An 18,552-nucleotide genomic window follows, 5' to 3' on the forward strand; every position below is an offset into this window, starting at 1 on the left:
GCAGCGCATGCATTACATATCTTCACAGTTGGACTCTAAACCCATAAAATCTTGCATGAACCGTACATATTATTTGTTATGAAATAGATGCCTCTACAAAGGGGTCTGAAATTACTAACCTTCTTCTTGCTCAACACAGAGGGGTCATCATCGCTGCCTGAGGAACACAATTTATCTTGTTACATCTGAATAAAATGCCAATAAAATGCCAACAAATGAAGGAAAGATGATTTATATGAGGAGAATAAGCACATACATTTCCGAATAAGGCCTTTGGCTTCTGATGTCCTCTCCGTCTTCGGTCTCCTCCATCTTCCTCCTTTTTTCCTTAAATATAAATGTGGTTTTTACATTTGTCATAAAAGGTAGCATGCATTGAAACGTGTGGCTTTCTCGTGAATTCCTTTAGCAAAATATCTTTACATTAACATACTTACACTTGGCCAGTTTATTAGGTACACCACACCGTTCACGAAATTGGTTTGCTGCTACAAACAGTGAGTCACGTGGCCATGGCTTGCTATATAAAGCAGGCAGACCGGTATCGAGGAATTCAGTTACTGTTTGATTGAACATTAGAATAGGCAAAACAAGTGCCCAAAGCAACTTTGAGCATGGTATGATTGTCGGTGCCAGGAGCGCCGGTTCCAGTATCTCAGAAACGGATGGCCTTCTGGGCTTTTCATGCACGACAATGTCTATGGCAGGGATCATCAACTAGATTCAACCGTGGGCTGATTTTCTTTCTTGAGCAGCTGGTCAGGGAACCGGAACAAAATTACAAATTTGTAGACTGCAAATTAACTGCAAGAACCCCAAACAGATATTTGATCTGGTATAGGGTTTACAGAGAATGGTGTGACAAACAAAAAACATCCAGTCAGTGGCAGGTCCTGTGGGCAAAAACAGCTTGTTGATGAGGGGTCGAAGGAGAATGGCAAGAATCGTGCAAACATGCGGGCCACAAACAGGCGAATAACGGCACAGTACAACAGTGGTGTGAAGAACGGCATCTCGGAACCCACAATTCGTTGGGACTATTTTCCTGGCACACATAAGGTCCCTTGATAGCAATTGAGCAATGTTTCCATTCCCCGAAGAATTCAGGCTGCTCTGGAGGCAAAGGGGGGTCCGACCCAGTACCAGATGGATGTACGTAATAAACTGGCCACGGAGTATACTTTAAAATAATTGTCAACGTATTAACACCATGTTAAGGTGGAGAAACAACTAGCAGGTGGGAACAGAAAGAGTTGGCTGCTACTATACAAGAGATTGTTTGTGGGGAAATTACCGCTGCCCTCGACTTGCAATTAAAACCGGTAAATGAATCTCGTCATTGCTCACTTCTAAAGTGGATACCTACTCAACTAATCAAATGTTCTAGCTGTCTTGATATCCTAGCAATAAACCATATTGATATAGCAATGCTCCAAGAAATAATCACCATCTTGGTTAAGGTGAAGACCAAGAAGGCAGAATCACTTTCCTTAAACGTATCCATAATGGAAAGAAAATTGCCATTATTGATGTGTATGCTCCAAATTCGTTTGAGCCCAAGTTTTTTGATTCTCTGAAAAGCCTATTGTTAGAATTAATTGAAATCCAACTAGTTATTGGGACAGACATGAATGCCATTTTGAACATGTGGGACAAATCTAATAAAAACCAACTACAATCCACATGTAACCTAGGCCCTCCAACATATACTCTCTGATTACAACCTCAATTATGCCTGGTGAGCACATACTCCTAAAGCAAAAGAGTAGACTTTCTCCTCAAACAGAGTACTCAATTTTCTCTTATCTAAACCTTTATTTTCTAAAATGAAGAAAACAAAAATTCGACACACTGTGCCTTCAGAAAATATTCAGACCACTTTTTCCACATTTTGTTACGTTACAGCCTTCAAAAATGTATTATTAAATTATTTTTTTCCTTCATTAATCTACACACAATACCCCATAATGACAAAGCGAAAACAGTTTTTTAAAAACAGCCCATTTGCTATGAGACTCGAAATTGAGCTCAGGTGCATCCTGTTCCCATTGATCACCCTTGATGTTTCTACAACTTGATTGGAGTCCACCTGTGGTAAATGAAATTGATTGGACATGATTTGGAAAGGCACACACCTGTCTATATAAGGTCCCACAGTTGACAGTCCATCTCAAATCAAAAACCAAGCCATGAGGTCGAAGGAATTGTCCGTAGAGCAACGAGACAGGATTATGTCGAGGCACAGATCTGAGGAAGGATACCAAAACATTTCTGCAGCATTGAAGGTCCCCAAAACCAAAATGGGCTCCATCATATTTAAACGGAAGAAGTTAGGAACCACCAAGACTCTTCCTGGAGCTGGCCGCCCAGCCAAACTGAGTAATCGGGAGAGAAGGGCTTTGGTCAGGGAGGTGACCAAGAACCCGATGGTCACTCTGACAGAGCTTATAGTTCCTCTGTGGAGATGGGAGAACCTTCCAAAAGGACAACGATCTCTGCAGCACTCCACCAATCAGGCCTTTATGGTAGTGGTCAAACGGAAGCCACTCCTCTGTAAAAGGCACATGACCGCCCGCTTGGAGCTTGCCAAAATGCTTCTAAAGACTCTCAGACCATGAGAAACAAGATTCTCTGGTCTGATGAAACCAAGACAGAACTCTTTGGCCTGAATGCCAAGTGCCACGTCTGGTGCCAGCATCATGGTGTGGGGGTGTTTTTCAGCGGCAGGGACTGGGAGACTAGTCAGGATCGAGGGAAAGCTGAACAGAGCAAAGTACTGAGAGATCCTTGATGACAACCTGCTCCAGAGTGCTCAGGACCTCAGACTGGGGCAAATGTATTTTTAATAAATTAGTAAAAATGTCAACCTGTTGTTGCTTTGTCATTATGGGGTATTGTGTGTAGACTGAGGGGAAAAAGTTAATCAATTTTAGAATAAGGCTATAACGTAACAAAATGTGGAGAGTCAAGGGGTCTGAAAACCTTCCGAAGGCACTGCATGAGCTTGTCTGATCATCACCTTTACTTCAAATGTCAGAATTCTATGGAATGCCATCAAAGTTTTCTAAAAATGTATGCAACTGTATTTGCATCTGTGTTGAATAAATCACAAATGGGAAATGTTAACTGCATTAGATCGTTTTCAACAAACCCTTTTTTTTCAGACCAGGTAGCTATTACTATTTCCAAAGTCAAGACACAACTTAATTTATTGACAAGACGAAGCAGAATTTGCCATCCATCGAGTTAGACTCAACCATGACGTCCATGGTAATCGTCCCAGTCATTTACTAGCCCACAAGCTAAGCCGTAATGCTCAATTAGCTGATACAGCAACTATTGCATCTAAAACAGGGGAATTACTATCAGAACCCAAACTAAGCCAAGATTCTTCTATAAATAACTGTACATCTCAATGTAACAGCAGGTTTACTATGTAGAGGGCCTATAGGCAAAGCCGAAAGATTAAAATTCCAATATCGGCTCGGCCGTTCTCTATGATGGACTCCATCTCTACTTATGAAATTTTAACAGAACGTTCAATCCAACCTCAGATTAACCAGCAGAATATATATTGTCAAAATGAATATTGCCACGGCTGAATTTCTGTAGTTCAATGCTTCCCATGTCTCGCCCTTCTGGCTAATGGGCTAAAATTCATAGTGTGGTTTCAAAATTAATATGGCAAGGCAAAGCGATCCCGGTTAAAATGAACTTACAAAGAGAGAAATACGTGGGAGGATGAACTGTACCAAACTTTAAAATGTATTTCCAGGCACTAGCATTTCACACCATCCTAAATTGGTTTAGACATGATTCCTCCAACCCCTGGCTGAGTATAGAGAGAAATATGGTATATCACATTGCCCTGGAAGCGACTCCTTTAAAAAAAAATATGTACAAATTAGGTCATCTATGCCAATAACATGATTTATAAATAAATTATCTGAGTCTCCAAAAATATTGAATCTCTATAATATATAAACACGTTTTGGAAAGCTCATTCTGTGCTCGCCATTAAAAAAGTATGATCCAAAGACCTGAGTGAATCTGAACAACCATTTAACTGGAATAGAATATGGAAAAACATGACCTTGGTGTCCTAACCATGAACGTATACATTTTAAGTTGGTATTTAACACCAATGAAAAGGTATGATGAAATTGGCCCAACTCCCAACTAGGGTTGTAATGACCACAGTTAAATTCGCCGTGACCGTGGGGTCCTGGTAATCTCCTCTTTTGTAGTACCCAAATCGCTAACGACCATTAGGTCGCTAATGGCCTGGTACTCAGGGCTGTATTGTCCCTCTAACCACTGACATCAATGCAAATATCGAAAATCACATCAAACATCATTAAAACAGTATCATGCTTTTAAACCTCACCATTAGGCTACATTTTTTGGACCTCACTGATGATCAATTTGAAGAAAGAAGTTATTCAAATTGAACATGGTCGTTGTTTCAATGTCAAACAACTAAATGGAGAGCGCTTTCTAAGGTGATGATTAATTCAAAGCATTTAAGACGTTGCATGTAGAACACCCATATGAATATTAGAGCCTATGCATAGGCATATATGTATATATATATATATATATATATATATATATATATATATGCCTTTATGAGCCCATACCTGAAAAAAATACCCTGAATTAAAATAATTACTGTGCTGTTATACAATACATTACGCACAGCAGAAAAAAATATTTTATAAAAACCCAGATTTAAGATGCCTTGGTCCATAATTGGTCTAGACTCCCAACCATTTTTTGGGGAGTTATCGCCTTGGAGTGTGGACTAAATTATGCATACTGGATGGACTGGTTACCTTATGCTACACTCCAAACTATCCATGAGTCTGGGAGTGAACGTATTATTCCTAGGCGATGCTGTTGGTTCATTGATTGTGCAGGTGGCTTACAGAATTAGCCTACAATTATAGTGACTTTGTATTTGATCTTGAATAGCCTAGTAATAGGGTATGTATAATATATTCATAATAAATAGGCTGACATTAACTTTAGCTACAGAATAGATCACCATTGTGTGTTTCCATCTCCTCCCCTCTCTCTCCTTCATTCCTTTCTCAAGCATGCAGAGATAGGGGCTGTCAACAGTTTAAATATGTTTCTTTGTGAAAACATGTTACTATCGATGTTCATGAACATATTTCACTTAGTTTCCCAAATTAAGCACTGGGTAGCTGCAGGAACATGGTTGAGAGCCCGTGGCATACATAGTTTGTGCAGTAAATCACCTGTCACGCAGTGAGGATGCCTTCTCTTCAAAGAGTGGTTAATCCACAAAGTGAAATAAGTGTTCTTATAAACCCAGACATTTCTATATGTAATCCCGTGTGAAAGCAGGATTTTGATGGTTGCCACTAAAAAGAGGAGGATCCCAGCTGCTACTATATTTATTTCTCAGCTGCTCCACTATAAAACAGGAATAGCTTACCGGGCATAATTTAAACTGTGGGAACGTGGCCTTCATTCGCTATTTGAGTGCGTAAGGATGACATGTACATTTCCCCCTCCCCCTGTTCCTACCCATTTGATAATGGGCCATTCTAAATCAAAACAAATGTGACATATTAGTAAAGACAAATTTAAACTGAAAATAGTCTGTTGGGTGAAAATATGATCACTTGATGAGATAACAGGGTGCGCAGCCTGAGGCAAAGAAGAGTGCAATCTTTTTATGCAACTTTTTCTAATAGAATAGCCTAGTCGCATCATGCAGTCCACATATTTTGATTTCTAAGACATTCTAAGGTTTGTATCAGTCACAACTAAATTCGCCAAATAACTACAGATAGATTTATGGGGGAACTGACACTGCCATTAAGCTGCACACCGTTTGAATGCTCTCCAAGTTTAAAGACAACGTTTCGGCCAAGGTTCTTTATCAGGTTAACTGTGCAGCAGGGCAACCCTTTCACTAACACAAGACCTCTACTCACTTCAACAAACAGCCACTGGCTTCCGGGTCTGTGCAGCCACACTTCTCTGGCTCTGATTGGCTGACTCTCTTCTTCACAGGAACCTGAGATTCACATCACAACTGAAGTCAAAGCACGTACATTCTTCTTGCATAGTGACCAAAGCTACAGTGCCTTGCGAAAGTATTCGGCCCCCTTGAACTTTGCGACCTTTTGCCACATTTCAGGCTTCAAACATAAAGATATAAAACTGTATTTTTTTGTGAAGAATCAACAACAAGTGGGACACAATCATGAAGTGGAACGACATTTATTGGATATTTCAAACTTTTTTAACAAATCAAAAACTGAAAAATTGGGCGTGCAAAATTATTCAGCCCCCTTAAGTTAATACTTTGTAGCGCCACCTTTTGCTGCGATTACATCTGTAAGTCGCTTGGGGTATGTCTCTATCAGTTTTGCACATCGAGAGACTGAAATGTTTTCCCATTCCTCCTTGCAAAACAGCTCGAGCTCAGTGAGGTTGGATGGAGAGCATTTGTGAACAGCAGTTTTCAGTTCTTTCCACAGATTCTCGATCGGATTCAGGTCTGGACTTTGACTTGGCCATTCTAACACCTGGATATGTTTATTTTTGAACCATTCCATTGTAGATTTTGCTTTATGTTTTGGATCATTGTCTTGTTGGAAGACAAATCTCCGTCCCAGTCTCAGGTCTTTTGCAGACTCCATCAGGTTTTCTTCCAGAATGGTCCTGTATTTGGCTCCATCCATCTTCCCATCAATTTTAACCATCTTCCCTGTCCCTGCTGAAGAAAAGCAGGCCCAAACCATGGTGCTGCCACCACCATGTTTGACAGTGGGGATGGTGTGTTCAGCTGTGTTGCTTTTACGCCAAACATAACGTTTTGCATTGTTGCCAAAAAGTTCAATTTTGGTTTCATCTGACCAGAGCACCTTCTTCCACATGTTTGGTGTGTCTCCCAGGTGGCTTGTGGCAAACTTTAAACGACACTTTTGATGGATATCTTTAAGAAATGGCTTTCTTCTTGCCACTCTTCCATAAAGGCCAGATTTGTGCAATATACGACTGATTGTTGTCCTATGGACAGAGTCTCCCACCTCAGCTGTAGATCTCTGCAGTTCATCCAGAGTGATCATGGGCCTCTTGGCTGCATCTCTGATCAGTCTTCTCCTTGTATGAGCTGAAAGTTTAGAGGGACGGCCAGGTCTTGGTAGATTTACAGTGGTCTGATACTCCTTCCATTTCAATATTATCGCTTGCACAGTGCTCCTTGGGATGTTTAAAGCTTGGGAAATCTTTTTGTATCCAAATCCGGCTTTAAACTTCTTCACAACAGTATCTCGGACCTGCCTGGTGTGTTCCTTGTTCTTCATGATGCTCTCTGCGCTTTTAACGGACCTCTGAGACTATCACAGTGCAGGTGCATTTATACGGAGATTTGATTACACACAGGTGGATTGTATTTATCATCATTAGTCATTTAGGTCAACATTGGATCATTCAGAGATCCTCACTGAACTTCTGGAGAGAGTTTGCTGCACTGAAAGTAAAGGGGCTGAATAATTTTGCACGCCCAATTTTTCAGTTTTTGATTTGTTAAAAAAGTTTGAAATATCCAATAAATGTCGTTCCACTTCATGATTGTGTCCCACTTGTTGTTGATTCTTCACAAAAAAATACAGTTTTATATCTTTATGTTTGAAGCCTGAAATGTGGCAAAAGGTCGCAAAGTTCAAGGGGGCCGAATACTTTCGCAAGGCACTGTATAATGTAGCTTCTGATGTTTCATGACATGCCATTTACAAATTGTGAAACAGAAGGTAGAGCCAGCGGAGAAACCCCTGTTTACCGTCACACATCCCAGCACAGCATCACGTTTGTAGACAACACTGAAAGGCTGCCTGTCCACTGGGCAGGATGGAACTGCCTGCAACTTAAACACAGAAGAAGAAAAAAAACATCAGTCCAACACATCTTAGCCATGTATAGTCAGTCTCCTGAGCCTCACCGGGAGTAAGACCATGGCTTATCACAAAAGACAACTTGCCAGTTGCAGCACTATCTGTTGCCACAGAGGGTGATGTGTCTAGGGGGTTGGACAGAGATATGGTGCTTACCTCTGCCCATCTGAGGAGGCAGCTGAGGCAGAATACATGGCAGCAGCTGTCAGGCATGGCCAGGACACAACGGCCCAGGGCGCCCAGGCAGATAGGACACCGCTCCGCCTCTTCCGGCTCCGGGTCTCCCTCTGGGGTCTGTCCGTCTGACAACCAGAGAGAGGTGGCACAACAGCTTGTCATTCAAGAACAAACTTGAGGGTAGAGACGTTTAAATTAAACCATGGTGCCAAAGCACACTGAAATATATTTTTAATGATGACTGGCTGGCAGTTACTTACCATTTCCCGATTCACCCGTCATCTTTGGCACAGTGTTGCTTTGTCCCTAATGACCAGATGACCCCTGGAAATAAAAATGAATGAGAGATTGTTGTTAACCTCTGCGCACCGAACCCGAATCGCTACATAAATAGTCATATTAAACATTCATGAAAATACAAGTGTCTCACATGTTTCGAAAGCCTAGAATCTTGCTAATCCAACTGCGTTGTCAGATTTAAAAAAGGATTTACTGCAAAAGAATACGATGCGATTATCTGAGGATAGAGCCCCATAAAAAAACAACTATTTCAACCAGCACAGGCGTAACAAAATCACAAACTGCAATAAAATAAATAGTTTACCTTTGACGATCTTCCTCTGTTTGCAATCCCAATGCTCATTGTTACACAATGAATGGTCTTTTGTTTGATAAAATCCATTTTTATAGCCTAACACGAAACATTTTATGAACCGCTTGTGTCGTGAATTCCGTCGCATTCCATTTTCGACGACACATTCAATGTAAATACACACAGTAAACGTGACTTCTCCAGTCATGTTTGGTTTCATTGCAATCAACTGGTTTGTTTGTAACACAGCCAAACCTGATGGGTCATTTTGCGGGACGTATTGACTGAAAGAAACTGATTTGAAAACAACAAGCAATGACATCATTGTGCACCAATGATATGACCGCTGTTTCGTTGATTGACTGTATTTTAACCCAATGACCACTGATCGTCTTGAAATCTAGCTGGGTAGATAGCAAATGAGCTGAGGTAAACGGCCATATGTAATGTTTATGTGTTGGAAGACCAACCCATGTAGTAAACTCCTGTGTAAAGACGATCATTCGCCATTTAAGATTCATACTGGAAGGAGCCAAGCTTGTGACGCACAGCCCTTTTTCGGTAACACGCATCTTCAGCTGTTAATATATCGAGCATCATGGCGAATAAGTCAGGAAAAGCTAAATCTAAGACTAGATATACGAATGTAGACAAAATTATAGAGGAAATTGATCGTGACAGTGAAACAGATCTTCTTTTGGAAGACGATTCAGCTAGCGACCATAGCTATGACTCCAAAATGGAAGCATATTTTTTGAACGGAGAGGACATCATTTTGGACTGGTAAGTTCTTCTCATGCTAATGCCGTTGTTTGAAATTAATAATATCAAATATTATTAGTGATTTTTAAAAAACATTTTATTTGCAATATATAAAAATGTAATGAAATGTGTAACACCGTTGATACAGGGCTCATATGTGAAACTATTCTAACTGAACATTTTCTTTCACAGTGACACTGACTCTGAATGGAAGCCCCCAGTGCCAAGGTGTCCATCCCCCACTGAAGCTGGTTCATCCAGCCGGATACCTGTTGTCTCCGGCTCCACACCTCCCGGGCCATCTAGAGGTGTGAAGGCACTGACAAAGAAGCGGAGGAGGGGAAGTGTGCCACCTGCTAACGAAGGGACAGAAGGGCGTTGGCACACTGTCCTAGAAGATGATGTGGAGCCACCTCAACCAACATTTAGGCCAAAAAGGAAGCCAGGACCTCAGGTGAACATGACATCAACTCCCTTCACCACCCCCTTCAGCTTTTTCAGCTGTTTTTCACCCAATCCGTTGTCGATTCGCTCGTGTCTAACACGAATAAGTATGGGGAGAAGAAGCAAGCAGGCAAAAAGGTAGCATGGAAGCCCATATCCATGTCAGACTTTTTCTGCTAACTTTCACTGGTCGTCTACATGGGGCTGGTGAAGCTGAAAAGCCTGAGGGGCTACTGGAAAACATCATCTCTCTACCAACTGCCTTTCCCCATGACCGTTATGTCTTGCAAAAGGTTTCTGGTTATCGCACAGGTGCTTCATATCAGTGACCCAAAGGTTGATGAAGCGAATGACAAGAAGAGAGGCACAGCAACATTTGATAGACTGTGCAAAATAAAACCTCTCTACTACAGGCCTGCAAAACCTACTTTCAGCCAGCCCCGAATGTGTCAATAGATGAGAGGATGGCAGCCTCAAAGACCAGAATTGGCCTCAAACAGTACATGAGAAACAAACCAACCAAGTGGTGTTACAAGCAGTTTGTGTTGACTGATTCTGTGTGTGCCTACACATGCAATTTTTTTGTCTATGAGGGGTAGAACAGTTTTGCTACCGGTAAGGGACTTAGCTATGACTCTGTAATGGAGTTATTGGATTTTCAACTGCTAGGGAAGGGCTACAAACTGTTTGTGGATAGCTTCAACACAAGCCCTACCCTGTTTGCAGACCTTAGGAAGCGGGAAGTGTGGGCTTGTGGCACCATTCGTACCAACAGGGTGGGCTTTCCGAAGACGAAGGTGAACGACATGCCTAAGCGGGCTGAGCGGGGGATCATGCGATGGATCCGTGAAGATGGCCTGCTTTTTGTAAAGTGGATGGATACCAGAGAGGTGGTGATGTGCACAACAATCTACAAGTCCTTCAGTGGGGATCATGTCGTCAGATGTGTGAAGGACGGTTCCCCATTCCAACTGCAATAAAGGACTACAACAAGAGCATGGGAGGTGTGGACCTGTCAGATGCGCTGATATGGAGAACATTGTAATAGCCTAAGACGATGAAATGGTACAAGACGTTCTTCTATCATTTCATCGACATTGCTGTGGTGAATGCATTCATCCTAAACAAAGAAATGGCTAAGAGCTGTGGAAAGCCCTTCCTCTCACTTCAGAGAGCTGCTCATCAAGGAGCTTGCTGGCTACAGCACCACGTTCTACCTACTCTACCTCTGTCCCTTCTGCCCCTGCCACAAGTGTTCATCTGCCCAAATGTATTTCTGCAGGTATGGTATGGAAAAGGGCACAGCATGGAGGCGTCATTGTGTTGTTTGCAAGATGAAGTCCCCCATCACCTGCACCACGTGCTTGGCGACCCTCTGCTTTACAGATGGCACCTGGCATCAGCAGCACAATATTGTGTAGAGCTTTGGCAAAGTGGGTGGGGTTATATCCTTCCTGTTTGGCCCTGTCCGGGGGTCTCATCGGATGAGGCCACAGTGTCTCCTGACCCCCCGTCTCAGCCTCCAGTATTTATGCTGCAGTAGTTTGTGTCGGGGGGCTAGGGTCAGTTTGTTATATCTGGAGTACTTCTTCTGTCTTATCCGGTGTCCTGTGTGAATTTAAGTATGCTCTCTCTAATTCTCTCTTTCTCTCTCTCGGAGGACCTGAGCCCTAGGACCATGCGTCAGGACTACCTGGCATGATGACTCCTTGCTGTCCCCAGTCCACCTGGCCTTGCTGCTGTTCCAGTTTCAACTGTTCTGCCTGCGGCTATGGAACCCTAAACTGTTCATATTTACTCTTGAGGTGCTGTCCTGTTGCACCCTCTACAACCACTGTGATCATTAGTGTCTGACCCTGCTGGTCATCTATGAACGTTTGAAAATCTCGGCCACGTTCTGTTATAATCTCCACTCGGCACAGCCAGAAGAGGACTGGCCACCCCCCCTAGCCTGGTTCCGCTCTAGGTTTCTTCCTAGGTTTTGGCCTTTCTAGGGAGTTTTTCCTAGCCACTGTGCTTCTACACATACATTGCTTGCTGTTTGGGGTTTTAGGCTGGGTTTCTGTACAGCACTTTGAGATATTAGCTGATGTACAAAGGGCTATATAAATACATTTGATTTGATTGAGGACTGAGGGTCTTCCAAATATTGAAAGTGTGTAAATAGTTATTTTTATTCTGTAAATGGGGGGGGGGGGGGGGGGGTTAGAATACCATTTTGGTATTTTGTATATAGTTATTTGTTTCAAAATGTATACCTTCACCAATTTGGCCACTTGGGTACATTTGGGCTACTTGTATGGGACACCTGGGTGACTTCATGATAAATGTGATGTAGCACACTCGTTTTGAAAGTTATCATTCTGAAACTTTGCACAAGTACCGTTGCCCTCTTATGTTTTTCACTGAAATTGTCCCCATCATCCTATCTGAATGTTTGTTTTGTCTTGTTCATTTTAAAGATGATGATACAACAATAAAAATGAAAAAAAAATACTTATATAGATTATATAGATAGCATGACTTATAAATATAGCATGATCTGATATTTCAATTGGTCTAATGAGGTTATTGACTTTGACTAGGTCTGTTTTTAAACATGAAGAAATAGTCTAATCTCGAGTATATTTGTTACGTGCTTTAAAATAGGGTGTAGAGTTCTACAAACATCTATCAGACCCACCGCCAAGTCTGCCCTTCTTAGTGTCACTGTAGCCTTCTCTGCCTTGTGTTTATGTTGACAATCTAACAAGGGATTCGTGAGAAGGCTGAGGTATCCTCCCATTACTATTGTCCCCGTCGGCTCCATGATTAGTAGGTTAAGCATTTTGAATATAAATTTGGGTCATTGTTCGTTTGGGTTATATACATTTAATGTTATTTCCGTGCCTTCAAACTTTCCATTTACTAGTATGTATCTTCAGTCTGTCTACAATGGTTCTTTGTGTGAAAAGGGATATTATTTTTGGTTATTAATGCTACCCCTCTTCTTGCTGAACGGTAGGAAGAGGAAAACACTTGTGCTGATGCCAGTTGTTCTAATTTTCTATGTTCTTCTTTAGATGTGTTTCTTGGAGAAAGATGATATCACCTCTATCCCTCTTCAATTTTAACAATATTTTTTTGTCATTTTTTAATGGGGCTATTAAGGCCATTTACGTTAAACAAAGTAATTTTTATTTCAACAGCCATTTAAGTATATAAGTATTTAGAAATCTTCATAACGAGTGTCATTCTCTTTGTTTCTTGTAGTACCCATAATACACTGGTCCCCTCTCATTTTCCCATTATGCTGTATTTATTGTTCCATTGCCTGTTTAAATTATTATTATTTTTGATTACACTGTCTTTATGAATGGTTTTGTTCAAGACATACCCAGGCCCAAATCAAAGGCTATTCAAAATTATAAATTAAAATGGCCTCCAATTGTGCTACCACTTCCTTGGGTAGCATGGGTCATAGGACTCATAAATTGGGACCCTTCCCGTTGAAAAGAGCTCACTTACAGCACAAAAATATATTCTATAGATCCTTTAATTTGATAAATTGCAAATGCGTAAGGTATACATACACATATACATAATTATAAATAACAAAAGAGGAGAATATTATAGCGGTAACCAATTGGGTAGACGAGCTGTAAATATTAATAACACAATAAGACTGGGAGGACATATCTAGAAACATGTCCAAGACAACCAACTCTCTACTCCTGGGAATACTCATGAAAAATATTGACTGAATTTTCCAAAACTCCAATAACACAATGAAATTACAACCATGACATCACACCAAGTTGCTTGCGTAACTTTGTAAGAATAGGGCTAACCAGACGAGAGGTTGACCGATTATAATTTTTCAACGCCGATACCGATTGGAGTACCAACAAAAGTCGATACCAATTAATCGGCAGATTTTTTACATTTATTAGTAATAATGACAATTACAACAATACTGAATGAACACTTATTTTAACTTAATATAATACATCAATAAAATCAATTTAGCCTCAAATAAATAATGAAACGTCCAATTTGGTTTAAATAATGCGAAAACAAAGTGTTGGAGAAGAAAGTAAAAGTGCAATATGTGCCATGAAAGAAAGCTAACGTTTCAGTTCCTTGCTCAGAACATGATAACATATGAAAGCTGGTGGTTCCTTTTAACATGAGTCTTCAATATTCCCAGGTAAGAAGTTTTAGGTTGTAGTTATTATAGGAATTATAGGACTATTTATCTCTATACCACTTGTATTTCATTAACCTTTGACTATTGGATGTTCTTATAGGCACTTTAGTATTGCCAGTGTAACAGTTTAGCTTCCGTCCCTCTCCTCGCTCCTCCCCGGGCTCGAACCAGGAAAACATCGACAACAGCCAGCCTCGATGCAGCGTTACCCATGCAGAGCAAGGGGAACAACCACTCCAAGTCTCAGAGCGAGTGACGTTTGAAACGCTATTAGCGCACACCCCGCTAACTAGCTAGCTAGCTATTTCACATCGGTTACACAAGCCTAATCTCGGGAGTTGATAGGCTTGAAGTCATAAACAGCGCAATGCTTGACGCACAACGAAGAGCTGCGGCAAAACGCACAAAAGTGCTGTTTGAATGAATGCTTACGAGCCTGCTGCTGCCTACCACCGCTCAGTCAGACTGCTCTATCAAATCATAGACTTAGTTATAACATAATAACACACAGAAATACGAGCCTTTAGGTCATTAATATGGTCAAATTGGGAAACTATCATCTCGAAAACAAGACGTTTATTCTTTCAGTGAAATTTGGAAACCGTTCCGTATTTTATCTAAGGGGTGGCATCCATTAGTCTAAATATTCCTGTTACATTGCGCAACCTTCAATGTTATGTCATAATTACGTACAATTCTGGCAAATTAGGCGGCCCAAACTGTTGCATATACACTGACTCTGCGTGCAATGAACGCAAGAGAAGTGACACAATTTCACCTGGTTAATATTGGCTGGTACGGCAACTGCTCCGCCCACAACCGTAAGGCTCTCCAGAGGGTAGTGAGGTCTGCACAACGCATCACCGGGGGCAATCTACCTGCCCTCCAGGACACCTACACCACTCGATGTCACAGGAAGGCCATAAAGATCATCAAGGACAACAACCACCCGAGCCACTGCCTGTTCACCCTGCTATCATCCAGAAGGCGAGGTCAGTACAGGTGCATCAAAGCTGGGACCGAGAGACTGAAAAACAGCTTCTATCTCAAGGCCATCAGACTGTTAAACAGCCACCACTAACATTGAGTGGCTGCTGCCAACACACGGACTCAACTCCAGCCACTTTAATAATGGGAATTGATGGAAATTGATGGAAAATATATTTTATTTTACCTTTATTTAACTAGGCAAGTCAGTTAAGAACAAATTCTTATTTTCAATGATGGCTTAGGAACAGTGGGTTAACTGCCTGTTCAGGGGCAGAACGACAGATTTTCACCTTGTCAGCTCGGGGGTTCGAACTTGCAACCTTCCGGTTACTAGTCCAACAATATCACCAGCCACTTTAAACAATGCTACTTAATATAATGTTTACATACATATACATATGAGATGAGTAATGTAGGGTATATTCTGTACTCTATATAATCTACTGCATCTTTATGTAATACATGTATCACTAGCCACTTTAAACTATGCCACTTTGTTTACATACCCTACATTACTCATCTCATATGTATATACTGTACTCGATACCATCTACTGCATCTTGCCTATGCCGTTCTGTACCATCACTCATTCATATATCTTATGTACATATTCTTTATCCCTTTACACTGTGTGTTTAATGTAGTAGTTTTGGAACGAGATTACTCGTTGGTTATTACTGCATTGTCAGAACTAGAAGCACAAGCATTTCGCTACACTCGCATTAACATCTGCTAACCATGTGTATGTGACAAATAAATTTGATTTGATTTTGATAACCTGGATTTCTTTTAGCTAAATATGCAGGTTTAAAAATATATACTTCTGTGTATTGATTTTAAGAAAGGCATTGATGTTCATGGTTAGGTACACATTGGAGCAACGATACGCACCGCATTGATTATATGCAATGCAGGACACGCTAGATAAACTAGTAATATCATCAACCATGTGTAGTTAACTAATGGTTGATTGATTGTTTTTTAAAAGATAAGTTTAATGCTAGCTAGCAACTTTCCTTGGCTTACTGAATTTGCATAACAGGCAGGCTCCTCATTGAGTGCAATGAGAGGCAGGTGGTTAGAGCGTTGGACTAGTTAACTGTAAGGTTGCAAGATTAAATCCCCCGAGCTGACAAGGTGAAAATCTTGTCGTTCTGCCCCTGACCGAGGCAGTTAACCCACCGTTCCTAGGCCGTCATTGAAAATAAGAATGTGTTGTTAACTGACTTGCCTAGTTAAATAAAGATTAAATAAAGGTGTTAAAAATATATATATTTTTTTTAAAATCGGCCAAATCGGTGTCCAAAAATACTGATTTCCGATTGTTATGAAAACTTGATATCGGCCCTAATTAATCGACCATTCCGATTAATCGGTTGACCTCTAAACCAGACCCACATACTATATTCCTGCCAGGTCATGAATAATTTCTGTCTGCAAACATCAAAGCAGTGACCCGTTCCTGCAAGTTCATGCTCTACAACATCGGTAGAGTACGACCCTGTCACACACAGAAAGAGGCGCAGGTCCTAATCCAGGCACTTGTCATCTCCCGTCTGGACTACTGCAAGTCGGTGTTGGTTGGACTCCATGCATGTGCCATCAAACCCCTGCAATTTATCCAGAATGGCACAGCCTGCCTGGTGTTAAACCTTCCCAAGTTCTCCCATTGTACCCCGTTCCTCTGCACGCTCCACTGGCTTCCAGTCGAAGCTCGCATCCACTACAAGATCACTTGACTGAGGAAAAATATACTTACTATAACAGATGTGGTTGTCCCACCTATCTATCTTTAAGATGAATGTACCAACTGTATAAGAGCGCCTACTAAATGACTAAAATGTAAATAAATGATAATCCTATGGGGGTGAAGGTGGTCCAGTACATCACTGGTGCTTCCACTCATCCAGGATATCAACTGGAAACAGTGTCTGAGGTGGGCACGCAGCATCAAGGGCCCCACATACGCGTTGTTCTCTCCCTTACCGTCGGTAGACGATATCAGAGCATGAGGTCTGATACCAACAGGCTCAGATACAGTTTCTATCTATAAGCATCAGACTGCTGTGATTCTCCACACCTTATCACAACTGCTGACACGAGACTTACTATATTTCTCAATTTATACACTTGCCCCTATCCCCAATACACATGTATTGTATTATACTTATCCTAAAAATGTTATTCTATTCTACTGCCATTTACTTTATGTTCGTATTCATGTTGCATAGTCGAGAAGGAACTTGCAAGTGAGCATTTCGTTGGACGATTTATACCATGCCTATCTCGCACATAAGACAAAGCTTAAAACTGTATCAGCATAAGCACAGCAACTGTGAACAAATGGTCACAGCATGTGTCTGGCAAGTAACTACTTGAATGCAAGGCTGATTTGGCCAAGGATTTCTCTCGGTCTCCACGTCCAATAAAAGAAACAAGCATACTTGAATAGTGGATCGCTAGCTAAGTGGGTTCCCGACCAGCAGATGGAAGCAGGAGACGTCAGAGCTCTGGCGATCTCCCGAGTAGCGCAGTGGTCTAAGGCACTGCATCTCAGTGCTAAAGGCGTCACTACAGACCCTGGTTCGATTCCATGTTGTATCACAACTGGCCATGACTGGGAGTACCATAGGGCGACGCACAATTGGCCCAGCGTTGTCCCGGGTTAGCCCGTCCATTGTAAATAAGAATTTGTTCTTAACTGACTTGCCAAGTCAAATAAAGGTTAAATTAAATAAACTTGAAAAAACAAAAATAAACACTGTCACAAAGTGTACATAGCCAGTTGAGAAGTTAATGTCTGCTTGGTGAGTGGCGCAACGGAAAGGTTTGTACAGCTGAATGCATTCAACTGAAATGTGCCTTCCGCATGAATCAAGAAGCAAAACACTGTCCAGTGAAAGCCAGTGGTAAGAGTACAACAAAAGGTCTTGCTTAGCCAGTGTGTCAGCTCTGGCTAAAATACAGGCAGACACAGTCGCAGATATTTAAATTAAATGGGTTATACAGGTCACTGAGGCCAACACTCTACTCTGTGAGCTGCTAAAATAACTAACGTTAGCCATGTTCTCTATCATCCAATGCCATCTTGGATTATTTAATTTACCAGCTAGTCAGCCAACTACTAACGTAAACTAGCTAGCTTCCAACTATCTAGTAAATCCGACGAGTTGTGGTCTTGTATTTTATGTCCAGCTAGCTAACCAAATACCTCGCAGCTAGCTAACCAAATACCTCGCAGCTAGCTGTCAAGTAAGTTGACATTTAATTTAGTAAACATTATGAAATGCCCTGCGGTCGCTGACGTTAACAGCTAACGTTAACAATTTAAACTTTGTGGCCCATGTGTGATGTAACACGACCCTTCAACTTATTCTAGTAGTTTGTACTAGTGCCCCTCAAACTTCAACTAACTTCTATGTTTAGCTGGTTAACTAGCTACTTGTTATTTCTACTAGTTTGAT

General features: G+C 41.3%; 1 protein-coding gene across 3 annotated transcripts in view; it reads right to left on the reverse strand.

The window, feature by feature from the left end:
- Positions 1-18,552, reverse strand: part of LOC139378487 (protein SCAF11-like) — a 29,376-nt gene that overhangs the window by 10,229 nt on the left and 595 nt on the right. Inside the window, exons 2-8 of one of the 3 annotated variants that reach the window (XM_071120693.1) lie at positions 8,542-8,603; positions 8,372-8,435; positions 8,091-8,236; positions 7,823-7,906; positions 5,970-6,052; positions 257-327; positions 120-157 (exon numbers count right to left, since the gene is read on the reverse strand). In XM_071120693.1, coding sequence (XP_070976794.1) covers positions 120-157; positions 257-327; positions 5,970-6,052; positions 7,823-7,906; positions 8,091-8,236; positions 8,372-8,393 — 444 coding nt within the window. In that variant the 5' untranslated portion in view covers positions 8,394-8,435; positions 8,542-8,603. Of the gene's footprint in view, positions 1-119; positions 158-256; positions 328-5,969; positions 6,053-7,822; positions 7,907-8,090; positions 8,237-8,371; positions 8,436-8,541; positions 8,604-8,715; positions 8,925-18,552 lie in introns of those variants that run through there. The other 2 variants (XM_071120692.1, XM_071120691.1) reach the window with 2 other exon arrangements.

The sequence above is a fragment of the Oncorhynchus clarkii genome, chromosome 21 (genome assembly GCF_045791955.1).
Source record: "Oncorhynchus clarkii lewisi isolate Uvic-CL-2024 chromosome 21, UVic_Ocla_1.0, whole genome shotgun sequence".
NCBI classification, from domain to species: domain Eukaryota; kingdom Metazoa; phylum Chordata; class Actinopteri; order Salmoniformes; family Salmonidae; genus Oncorhynchus; species Oncorhynchus clarkii.